This window comes from Lycium ferocissimum, unplaced genomic scaffold, assembly GCF_029784015.1.
Source record: "Lycium ferocissimum isolate CSIRO_LF1 unplaced genomic scaffold, AGI_CSIRO_Lferr_CH_V1 ctg13833, whole genome shotgun sequence".
Lineage (NCBI taxonomy): Eukaryota > Viridiplantae > Streptophyta > Magnoliopsida > Solanales > Solanaceae > Lycium > Lycium ferocissimum.
This window is the reverse complement of record NW_026715106.1, coordinates 7,250-19,083: the sequence shown is the minus strand read 5'-3', so window position 1 is coordinate 19,083 and position 11,834 is coordinate 7,250. Positions and strand designations below refer to the sequence as shown.

Below are 11,834 nucleotides of genomic sequence, written 5' to 3'. Positions count from 1 at the left end.
AATAATGTTATTTTATCCTTTCCCTTAACTTATTTATAATAACTCTGCCCCATAACCTACATTTTCTTTACAATAGTGTAGGTTTATCCTTTAGATTATTGATGTGTGGCATTATGTAACGACGAAAAACAATATAATCTATCCAGATGGTGTATCATCAAAATAATGCAATACAATAAGTTATGAAAAGATAGGTAACAACATCCAAACAAAACGGAAAATGAAGTAGGTACTGTGTTTGCATGATCAAGTGAAGTGAATGCTAACACTACATTAATAGTGATTCCTACCAATTAATTAAGTTGACATTTATGGCACATTAATTGTAGTTGGTAGTAGGAGAGTGGAGCTTAAATTTTCGTACAAGGCAATCATCCCTCTTCCATATGATTGTAATGACACTTTAAATTAAGAAATTAAAAAAGTAGGCAGCAAAAATTTGCAGTATCTTTTTTATTAATGGTTACTCGACTATATATAGCCTAGAAAGATCCAATTCTTCTACTCAACCATTTCCCTAGTACTCTTGATCATTCATTAAGAAATTATTAAAATTTGATTTCAAAGAAATGGTCTAAAGTCCAAATTGTCCGCTCAGTTTGAAGTGAAGACTAAACACGATGTGTTTCTTGATGTCTTTAGTCACAAAGCAGGCCATGTCTCCACCATGTGCCCAGTGCATATACAAAGTGCTGAGCTTCTTGAAGGAGATTTTGGAACTGTTGGCTGCAAAGTTTGTTGGAAGTATACCCATGGTAACCCTAATATGTTGAAATACGAAGTTTCGATAACATTATAGGTATAATACATAAACAGACCCTCAAACTTGATATCAAAATGTCCTCCAACTTTGGGTATGCACAAGTACGCACCTCAATTTGTATAAAGTTGAACACGTAAACACAAATGCTGACATGACACATAACTTTTCTAAGTGTACTTTATACAAGTTGAGGTGTCTAGATAATCATTTTGTAAGTTAGAGTGTTTAACTGACAAAGTGGAGACAAGTTGAGGTGCCTACATGTCCACACCCAAAGTTGAAGGGCATACTTGTCAGCTGAGGCCAAGTTCGAGAGCCTGTTTATGTGTTATGCCTACATTTTATCATTATCTGCCTTATGTGTAGAAAGGCTGTTGGAGAAAATATAGTAATTATGGCTAGATAAAAATAACAGAACTTAGACTAGTATTAATCATTGTCTGAAGGAATTTATCCACTAAGTTGTTGAGAACAATTTATTTTTCTTCTCTTTCTCATCACTAACTACACACTACTGAAGCACAACCAGTAAATTTTATATGCAATCGAGCTTACATATCTAATCTAATCTTGCTTACCGTGAGGAAAGGTTATAGTCATCTTTCACCGTATATAATAGGGAAAAGGACACAAATGGTCATCCGGATGAAACTATTGACACTCAAAGTGGCCCAAGAATCTTAAGGTCATTTTTAGCCTTTTAAAAAATAATTTCATTTTCTGTCCATTTTTCAACTAATTCCTGCATATGTATATACACTGTATCATTCTTGTATAGAAAGTGCATCATACGTATAGAAAATGTATCATACATATAGAGTAGTGATACATATTCTATACCACAATGATTATACTGTATATGTATAGAATGTTGCATAGAATATGTATCACTACTGTTTACCTATAGAAAAAATGTATACTATGTGTATAATTAGTAAGTATACATTAATTATTTATTTATTAAACAGGAATTATACGTTGATTATACACAAATTATACAACAATGATATATTTTCTATACATATACTTTAGGGATACATATTCTATACGATAATGATACAGTTTTTTTACGTGTGATACATTTTTTCTATGCATATATAGTAGTGATAGACATTCTATAAAACAACGATAATACTGTATATGTATAGAATATGTAAAACTACTGTATATGTATTTTTTGAAGGCTCGGAATTTTTTTCGTTGATCTTTAGTGGCTACTAAAGTCGCCACAAATAATCCTGTTCTTTTTGCAGCAAACTTTTAGTGGTGACTAAAGTCCCAAAAGATCAATTTTTTTTTTTGTAGTGAATGGGCTGAGCGGCTAGCACTTGGTATTAGTTTGGGCTGAAGGGCCACCTTGCGGTATTAGGCCCAAAATGGGGCCTTTTCAGGTTTTTTTTTTTTCTTTTGGTGGGGGCCTCTCAATGTTCTTTTCCCTATAATATAATAGGGAAATTTGTATGTTTGAAAAAAATTGTGCTCGCATTGAATAATTTATTTCTAGATGAGATGTCTTGCTTAGTTTATGACTTTAGCCGTATAACAATTTTTATTAGTGAATAGTTGCTTTTTATTACTATTGGTTATTATCGTTACTTTTTTAATTGGTTTTTATCTTTATTCCATAATTTAAAGTGGTGTTACTCATAAATTTCATAGTTTCCACTCCATTTATGAAAATAATTACAAGTTATATAAATATAAAGTATAAATTATATACACTGTTGGTGTAATTTGTTTTTTTTACCTAATTAGGTCACCCAAAGAATGTCTATAAGTACACTTCCTATGTGGGATTTGTGGTAGACAGGTCATTTGTTACAATACATAAAGGTAATGGTATAAAAATATCTTACACACTAAAAACACATATTTGTATATATTTATTAGAGAATATGAAAGGATCTTTTTGCTTTTAATATATCTTTAACATTATAGAGTTAAAGGAAAGATGCGTTGTTCGTGGAAAAACAGTACAGTTTACTGCGTATAAATTGATTATCGGTGTGTTGCTTTGAAATGACAATCATATATATTTTCTTATTAGATCTCCTAATTCTTTCTTTTCTATTTCTTCTATATTATAGAAAAGAGAGTTTCAACATGCGTGCTTCTTGCTATTGCTAGAAAAGGATAAGGGCAATATTGGACTTTTGTTAAAACAATTCAAACAACGTGTCTTATAGCCTGTTTGACCAAGCTTCTAAAAACAACTTATTTTAGTAGCATTTTTAAAAAACGTACTTTTCAAAAAGTATTTTTGGCTAAAAACGCTGACTTGTGTTTGAATTAATTTAAAAGTATTTTGAAAAGAATTAGTGTTTGGCCAGCTTTTAAAAAGCGTTTCTATGTGTATTTTTTTTTCAAAAGTACTTTTAAAAAAAATAGCTTTTGCAAAAAATGCTTTTAAAGAAAAGCTATTTTTTTAGCTTTTTTGAAAACTGCTTCGCTACTTCTCAAAGACTTATTTTTATAAAAGTTTGGGAAAAAAACCTCACTTTTTTAAAATAAAGACTTATCAAAAAATAAATACTTTTTAAAAAAAATAAGGCAGTCCTATTAGTAATTTGGACTTGTACATACATTCTGAAAAAGTTCACACTTTCCATTTAATTACAAATCATGCCCTACATTGAAATGTCATTGAACATGATGGGCCCACAAAAATAAATTAAATAATTACTTTAGTTTCCTCCATATATTTTCAATTTGAATTTGGTGAAGGGTAAATAGTTTTCCATTTGAATCTGGTGAACGGCAAATACTTACTATATATATCCAGTTTTATATCGAATTATGTAAATTTAATATAGTTAAGTAATTTAGTGAGGTTATAATTCATATTAATTAATCATGATTAAATATTAAAAGTAAATAAATGTCATATATTCCTGTTCTTTCTTTTTAGTTGTCCGTTATGCTAAAAGCAAAATTTTCTTTTTACTTTTCATTTTAGCAAACCAAGAGAGATTTATTAACTTCTTCTAATATTAAAAGTAATCATTAAGTAACTATATAAAGTACTAATAGTCGATTTTAGATTTTCAAAGTGTAGTTAATAAATTTCATTTGGACAATAAATTCCTTATAAATATTTATTTAAGGGGAGCGTCAAGTCAATATGCATCAAATAAAAAGAAACTAAAGAATTATTTATTAACTCAATGTAAATATTCAAATAAAATTTATTTTTGTGAGGGATAAACATAATATTCTGTTTTATGCAAAACAAACCATCCAATATTTGATTAACTCTACTACTACTACTACTATTCTATGAGTTATTGATTACTACATATTTGCAAACCCTCCAATATTTGATTAAATCTACTACTACTACTACTACTACTCTATGAGTTAGTGATTTCTACATACAGTCAGATCTCTCTATAACAACCTCCATATATAACAACATCTCTTTATAATAGCCAATTTTTTCGAAACCGGTTTTTGATTTTATATTTTACTTCTCTATAACAACATTTTACTTATAACAACAACAACCAACTTTATAACAGTATGATCCCCCATATAACAACAATCGTTTTTTTTTTAATATAATAATTAATCATCTTTATGAAAATAGAATATTTATGATTATCAATAATAAGTGTAAATATGTTGACCAAAATATTTGATCCTTTAATACACTAGTTATGACAAAGAATATCATATGAATATATTTATTTTCATCATTAATAGGTTTTCCTTTGTTATACAAAGTGTGATTAAGCTCAGAATTTGACAATTAAAAATAAAAAATTAGATATTATGCATCTTTTTGCCTATAAAAGTGAAATATTATTTAAATGTTAATGGTGCTATAGGTGTATAACAACAATTTTCTATAACAACCAAAAAATTTCAGACCAACGATACGGTTATAGAGAGGTTTGATTGTATATATATCAATAACATCTATATACCAAAACTTAATATTGAATTTCAAAAACTTATCAAAGTTTATATTCTAAATAAAATTTATTTACAAAAAAATGATAAGAAATTATGCTATGTTTTTCTTTTTTAAAAAATAACTTCAAAAAAAGTTCTTTTAGTCAGCTTTCAATAATTTTGTAAGATCAATAAGAAGTTAATTTCTCTTATAAAAAAATATTGAATTACTTTTTATAATTAAGATGACATTATGAAAAAGGAGCAAAAGCTCAAAATAAATAAATATATATACTCCTTTCATTCAAGTTATGTGATGTAATTTGACTAAAATATACGTGTTTCATTTAAATTTATATAGTGTAGTAAACGTCGACACACATTTTTACTCTTTCATATATTGGGGAATTTTTGAGAAAAAGTACTGCATTAGCATAGTATGGTCCATAACTCCAAGTTTCAATGCACAAGATCTTGATGAAATAAGGTCTTTGAAGTTAAATTATTTTTAAATATAAATAACAATTTTCTTTTAATTGAAAAATAATATCATATAAAATAAAATGGAAAAGACAATAAATTCAACTTTTTCAATGAGGGTTTCGGGCCCTTACTCTTGGGAGAGAATCAAGGGTAAGGTTGAAAAACATCTTCGCCTAGTGCTTACTATACTTCTAGAGAATCCAGAGTTAAGAATTTAATTAGATAATCAATAGACTATAAATATATCTGTAACAAAATTAGGTTGTTCATATTTTTATCATGTTATTTGTTGTTTTGATAGAAATATATTAATAATTTCAATTTTCATAATATTGGACCCGTACTGGCACGGGCGTTGCCCCCTAGTGTATATAGATCAGCTATTTTCAACCCTATGGAATTGTATAATTAATTTCATATAAAAATTTAAAATCACACCTTAAATTATATAATTATAGTATATTTCAATACACATTCTCACTTGTAGGTTAGATATTTTCTTAAGAGCCAAAACATGCCAATATTTTGTTTATTTTTTGTGGCAGTGAGATTTAAACTCAATACTTCGTGACTTTTGAAAATAATAGTATTAAATTATGACCATCTCATTATAAACCTAAGGAACAAAATTTTAATTATTCAGTATTTTATATATCTCAAAAAACCTATATGATCCAACCTACATTTATTAAAAATTTGAGTTATTCAATAATATTTGAGAGTGTAACAAAATTCTGTTTGAGGCAGATGAGAAAGACATGATTTCCAAGCAGATAACTGAAGCTATGGATGAAGAAAAAAAGACTATGATAGTAAGGGAATTTGAAGGAGATTTAGTGAATGAATATGAAAACTGGAAGTTAACTCTCCATGTTAATGCAGAAGGTGAAAAGAATTTAGTCTGTTGGACTATGGAGTATGAAAGGCCCAATGAGAACATCCCTGAACTAACAAATCTGTTGCAGTTTATTATTGATTTTACCAAAGCTGTTGATGACCACCATGTCAAGCAAAATTGACAGTCTAAAGGGACACGTGAAGCTATCGATATAAGAATTGAGTTTGTGCTTTGAAATAAACACTTGACATTATGTCTTCATGTCAAGAAATGTGTGTTGGTTGTGTGTTTTTCTGTTTTTATCTTTTTCTTTTCTGAGTTTCCCTGGATAAGAAGGATACACTTCTAAATAGATATCATTAAATATATCCTTACCAGTTAACCCCTTGAGTAATAAAACTATGTATCAGTTTAATTTCTACGCACTTATTATCTATGCCACGATCCAATTTTACTAAGTCGCGCGGGCACCTACCATTCCCCATCTCGGTAGGCGAACCCTTTCCTTAACTAGCATACAACCAGAAATGCAGACCAACAATGTAAATAATAATAAATCTCAATATCATTTAAAAATAAATAAGTGCGGAAGACATTACAATCCCCAAAGAACTGGTCTGACTCGTACAGGAGCAACTACAAGAATTTCTAATCCACAAGTCTGAAAGTCGAATAAAAAGTTGTCTGAATGATGGAATATAAAGACAAGATAGATGAGCCTCCGGGCAGCGACTCGTCAGATGCTCACCCTAGATACTCGCAAGCCAGGCCTCGGAACGCAGCCTCGAGAAGTAGGAACGGGACCTGTCTCAAACTCTACACCCCGAAAATAAGTCTAGCAAGGTAGCATCAATACAAACAATACATACTGAGTAGGCATCATAGGCCGACAACAGTTATTGAACATATATAAAGAAAGAGACTGTAGAATAGACATGCTCGCAATCATATATAAGGCATAAACACATATCCAAGAATAACAGTTCAGGTATCGAAACATCCAAGAAGCCCTCAGTGAGTTATATCCAGATCAAGCCTATAGTGAAGCATCTAAACTCAGGTCCTGCCAAGTTTTCCACAATTTCTCAGAATAATCAAACACTAGTAGTGTTAAGTTGGTATTTTACCAACTTATTTCTTCTTTAATCTTAAATTGTTGCTATGTTTTGATTGAGAAAATAGTGCATTTAATGTCGTTTACTTCCATTTTATAGGTTTATATGATTGAGAAGAGCGTCGGAAGAAACCAAGTGAAAATAAAGTCAAAAAGAGGCCAACCGGGCGGGGGTTTTGCAAAAAGCATCTAGTGCAAAAAGCGAGGATTGTCGCCAAATGCTAAAACTTGGGGCTTATTTTGTTATTTTTGTACTTGGAAAAAGTTGGAAACTACAAAAGCAAGACATGGGGCAAACATTTATCATCTTTGGCCATTTTCACAAGATTTTTGGAAGCTAGGGTTCTTCAACCAACACTTTGGAAGAGAGGATTGGAGCACTTTAATGAGCAAACTCTTAACCCTTTCTTCAATTCCTTGTTATGAATTGAATATTTAAGTGTGTTGTATTTTATTCTCTTACTTGCATCTTGTTTATGAGAATATGCATTATCAAGTGTTGAATTAAATCTCTTGTTTTGCTTATGTATTGAACAATTTTTATTTCTAATGAAGTAGGTTAATATTTTTCTATCAACTCTTTATGCTTTAATGTCTCTTAATGGTTGAAAACATTATTTGTGCCTAAGTACTTTTACTTTGCTTGAGAAAGAAAGTGAAAGTTAGGAAAAGAGTTAGATAGCAAGGCATTTGAGTCATTAAATTCATCTAATAACTTGAGCTAGAGATAGGATAGTTAACTTGAGGTTGAATTGATTATGTTTAACATCACACTCTAAGGCTTGATAAAGCTTAGAGTGAAATTCATTGATTTGGTTAAGAGACCTTCAATGAGATTGTAGAAATCATTATCTATTAACATAAACTCGCTCATAGTTGTAAAATTGTAAAATACATTGGATCATTATTTGAGAGTAATTTCTCTTGTTTTCCTTTGCTTGTGAGGCCATTGATCATTTTACTTGCTTTCTAGGTTAGTTTTGTCTTTGTTAGATTTTAAATCAAAAATCCAAATATTGAAAAAGTGTTTGGCTTAGCTTAGTTGGTGATAATTCCTTACTTGTTTAAATCACCTACTATATTGTTCCCTGTGGGATCGACCCCGACTCATAGTTGGGTAAATTATATTGCATACGACCGTGTACACTTTCTCTTTGAGGAATGGATTTGGACGTTATCAATTTTGGCATCGTTGCCAGGGAACAATTTGGCGTATTTAGGCTAGTTTGAGAAATAAGCTAACTTGCTTTGTTCCAAACATGTGAATATTTGTGTAGTTGTTTCTTTGCTTTATTTTATTTTTATATACAAAAAATGGCATCATTCGATGAAAATGGGTCGGATGGTAGATGTTCATACTTTGATGACCCTTGTCCTTATTATGGAGGACCCCACTCTTGGAAAACTTGTTTAAAGTCTCCTGGGGGAGGATTGTGCGCACAATCTCGAACCCATGAGTGAAGCATATGTGATAGATGTGGCAGTCAAAATGGCCATTGGGCTAATTGTGATTAATTGTTCGTCCCTTCCTCGAACCCCCACTATGACGATTCTACTTTTTGTTGTGACAATGATAGGGAAATGGAAGTGAAAGAAGTTGAGAATGGTCAAAATGGAGAGTTCAAGCTCATGATAGAGTGCCTCATTGATGGACGAAATGAAAATCAAAAAGCCTTGGAGGAGTACTTGGAAACTAGTCTCCAAAATGGCTTGATGATTGAAGACAAAAATCTTCCATGGGCATTTTAACAAAATCAAGAAGAATTCTCAAATGCTCAATACGAGATGATAATGCCCATGTTGGAGACCAACTTTAAAAAGAAGGAATCAAGAATTGAGCATCCTCCAACCGACTTTTTGCTTATTGGAGATGCCGAAGAAAAAGAAAAGGAATTAAGTCAACCGTTGTCATGGAAAATATGGTTGAAATTGACTCTAGTTCGGGGGAAAAAGAGGGTGTCAAAATTCGAGAAAATTTACAAATCCGATTGTTGAAGTCTCACTCTAAGCATTTTTCAACATTGGAGTTGTATGGTAATATGAAAGTTGAGCCATATGATTCCTTGTGTGATGACGAAGAAGAAAAGATTTAGGGCCATACATTTTGCAATTTGAAAACTCGAAAAGCAAAATGACATTCCTCACTTGAAAGCCAAGAAGTGTAAAATGAAGCAAAAGACGTTTGGCTTGTTCATCTACTTACCACCTCATCGTTCGTGGTCACGAACTTGAATCCAAGTTGGGTTGCCAATTCATAAGCTCCAAATGGCAAGAAAAGCGGTAAAGTTGGTAACCGTCGTGCTGCGACGTTAAATCAAGCGCTTGTAGGAGGCAACCCATCGTTTTCAAAATTTTAACATGCTTTTGAAATTTTCTTTCCGTTTTTAGTTAGGTAGTTTAGGAGTAAAAATGGTGTTGGGATGTGATTTTTTTGCCCCTTGGCTAAATTTTGGCTTACTTGGTACCAACTTATTTAAACCTTGGTGTATGAATTCTTGAGTTTTGAAAAAAAAAAAAAAAACGATTGAAGTAAGGATTCTTGTTGTGACTTTTAGACTCAATTTCTGGCTCTTACTTTCACTAATTAGTCTCTTTAGGCTATGAGTGGCGTTTTGAGTTCATTTGTTTCAATTGGTTCTTGGATACATATTCCACTTGAGTTTTCATGTGCCATGTGTGGTGAGGTTTATTTGTGAGTTCTTTTGCATTATTTGTGGTCTAGAATTTGCCCAGAACGAGTTTCAAGGCAAAATCTTAGACTACACTTGGTTTGAAAAATGATGTTAAGCCTTCCTTGGACCGTTTTTGTGCCTTAAATATCCTACCCTTGCATATTTTCGCTAGTCAACCCCTTTTGAGCCTTTAACCTTTTCTTTGACAACCATGTTACAAGCTTTACCCCATTCTTCATTGATCCATCTTTTGGTACCCTACCTCCTTAAGTGCGTTGAAAGTGCAAACACAGGCTAAAAGCCTAAGTTTGGGAGTGATGGTTAGAAAAAGTTGTTATGTGGGAGTTACTTTAAAGGTGAAAACGCGAAAAGAAAAAGATTTTTTTTTTTTTTTGGAAACTTTCTTGTTATTTTGAAAAAGAAAAAAAAAAGAGAAAGAAAAAGGAAGGAATAATAAGAGTTGTCAATAAAGGGAAGATTAGTTAGTGAAATGAAAAATGAAAAATGAAGAAAGGGGTGGAAAAGTTTCAAAGGAAGTTTGCTTTGAATGTTGAAAATTGGTAGTGCTTAGGGACATTTTGAGTCACTTTTACCCAACTTGTGCCTTACCTTAACCAAAAGCCTACATTACAACCCTTTAAGTCCTAATTGATTTTGAACCAAGTGTGTCACATTAGTGGAGAAATACATGAAGGGGCAAGCTTATGGTACTATTTGTGTGCATTTGAACATCTTTATGTGTGTGTGTGAGAGAGAGAGAGTTTAATTCTTTCAATTTGATATCCCATTTGTGTTTTGAATTACATTTTCTAAGTATGGGATTCTCTCTTGAGTGTGAGGGCACATGAGAATTTAAGTTGTGAATTTTTTTCATTTTCCAATTGAGAGGAATGAACAAAAGAAAGTTGTTTTGTGATAATGAGGCAAATTTTGAAGCTTTAGTGTCATGACTTGATTGCTACTTTGATTAACTTGGTGTTTGAGCACTTGAAATGAAAATGACGTTTTTGAGAAGAAGTTGGTGATTCATATGTTTTGGATTAATTGTTGGTACCAATCAAAGTCATGTGTTTGTGATTAAAGTAGACTTTTTGACTTGGTATGGTGTTGGTGCACTATTGTGTCGATTCCTTAGAAGGAGATTGTATGTTTTGAATTGCTTGAGGACAAGCAATAGTTTAAGTTTGGGGGTTTGATAAGTTGATATTTTACTAACTTATTTCTTCTTTAATCTTAGATTGTTGCTATGTTTTGATTGAGCAAATACTGCATTTAATGTCGTTTACTTCCATTTTATAGGTTTATATGATTGAGAAGAGCGTCGGAAGAAACCAAGTGAAAATAAAGTCAAAAAGAGGCCCAACGGGACAGTTTTGTAAAACGGGAAACTTGGGGCTTATTTTGTTATTTTGGACTTGGAAAAATTTGGGAACTACAAAAGAAAGACATGGGGCAAACATTTATCATCTTTGGCCATTTTCACAAGATTTTTGGAAGCTAGGGTTCTTCAACTAACACTTTGGAAGAGAAGATTGGAGCACTTTAATGAGCAAACTCTTAACCCTTTCTTCAATTCCTTGTTATGTATTGAATATTTAAGTGTGTTGTATTTTATTCTCTTGCTTGCATCTTGTTTATGAGAATATGCATTATCAAGTGTTGAATTAAATCTCTTGTTTTGCTTATGTATTGAACAATTTTTATTTCTAATGAAGTGGGTTAATGTTTTTCTATCAACTCTTCATGCTTTAATGTCTCTTAATGGTTGCAAACATTATTTGTGCCTAAGTACTTTTACTTTGCTTGAGAAAGAAAGTGAAAGTTAGGAAAATAGTTAGATAGAAAGGATTTGGGTCATTAAATCCATCTAATAACTTGAGCTAGAGATAGGATAGTTAACTTGAGGTTGAATTGATTGTGTTTAATATCACACTCTAAGGCTTGAGAAAGCTTAGAGTGAAATTCATTGATTTGGTTGAGAGACTTTCAATGAGATTTTTGAAATCATTATCTATTAACATAAACCCGCTCATAGTTGTAAAATTGTAAAATACATTGGATCGTTACTTG

The 11,834-nt window shown here is 31.4% G+C and overlaps 1 protein-coding gene across 1 annotated transcript; it reads left to right on the top strand.

Annotated features, from left to right (window-relative positions):
* Nucleotides 1-439: 439 nt before the first annotated feature.
* LOC132042174 (kirola-like) lies at nucleotides 440-6,251 on the top strand. The gene is made up of 2 exons (XM_059432792.1): nucleotides 440-755; nucleotides 5,888-6,251. Exons 1-2 carry the CDS (start codon nucleotides 668-670, stop codon nucleotides 6,157-6,159), a joined length of 360 nt encoding a protein of 119 aa, XP_059288775.1. The 5' UTR covers nucleotides 440-667; the 3' UTR covers nucleotides 6,160-6,251.
* Nucleotides 6,252-11,834: the final 5,583 nt, after the last annotated feature.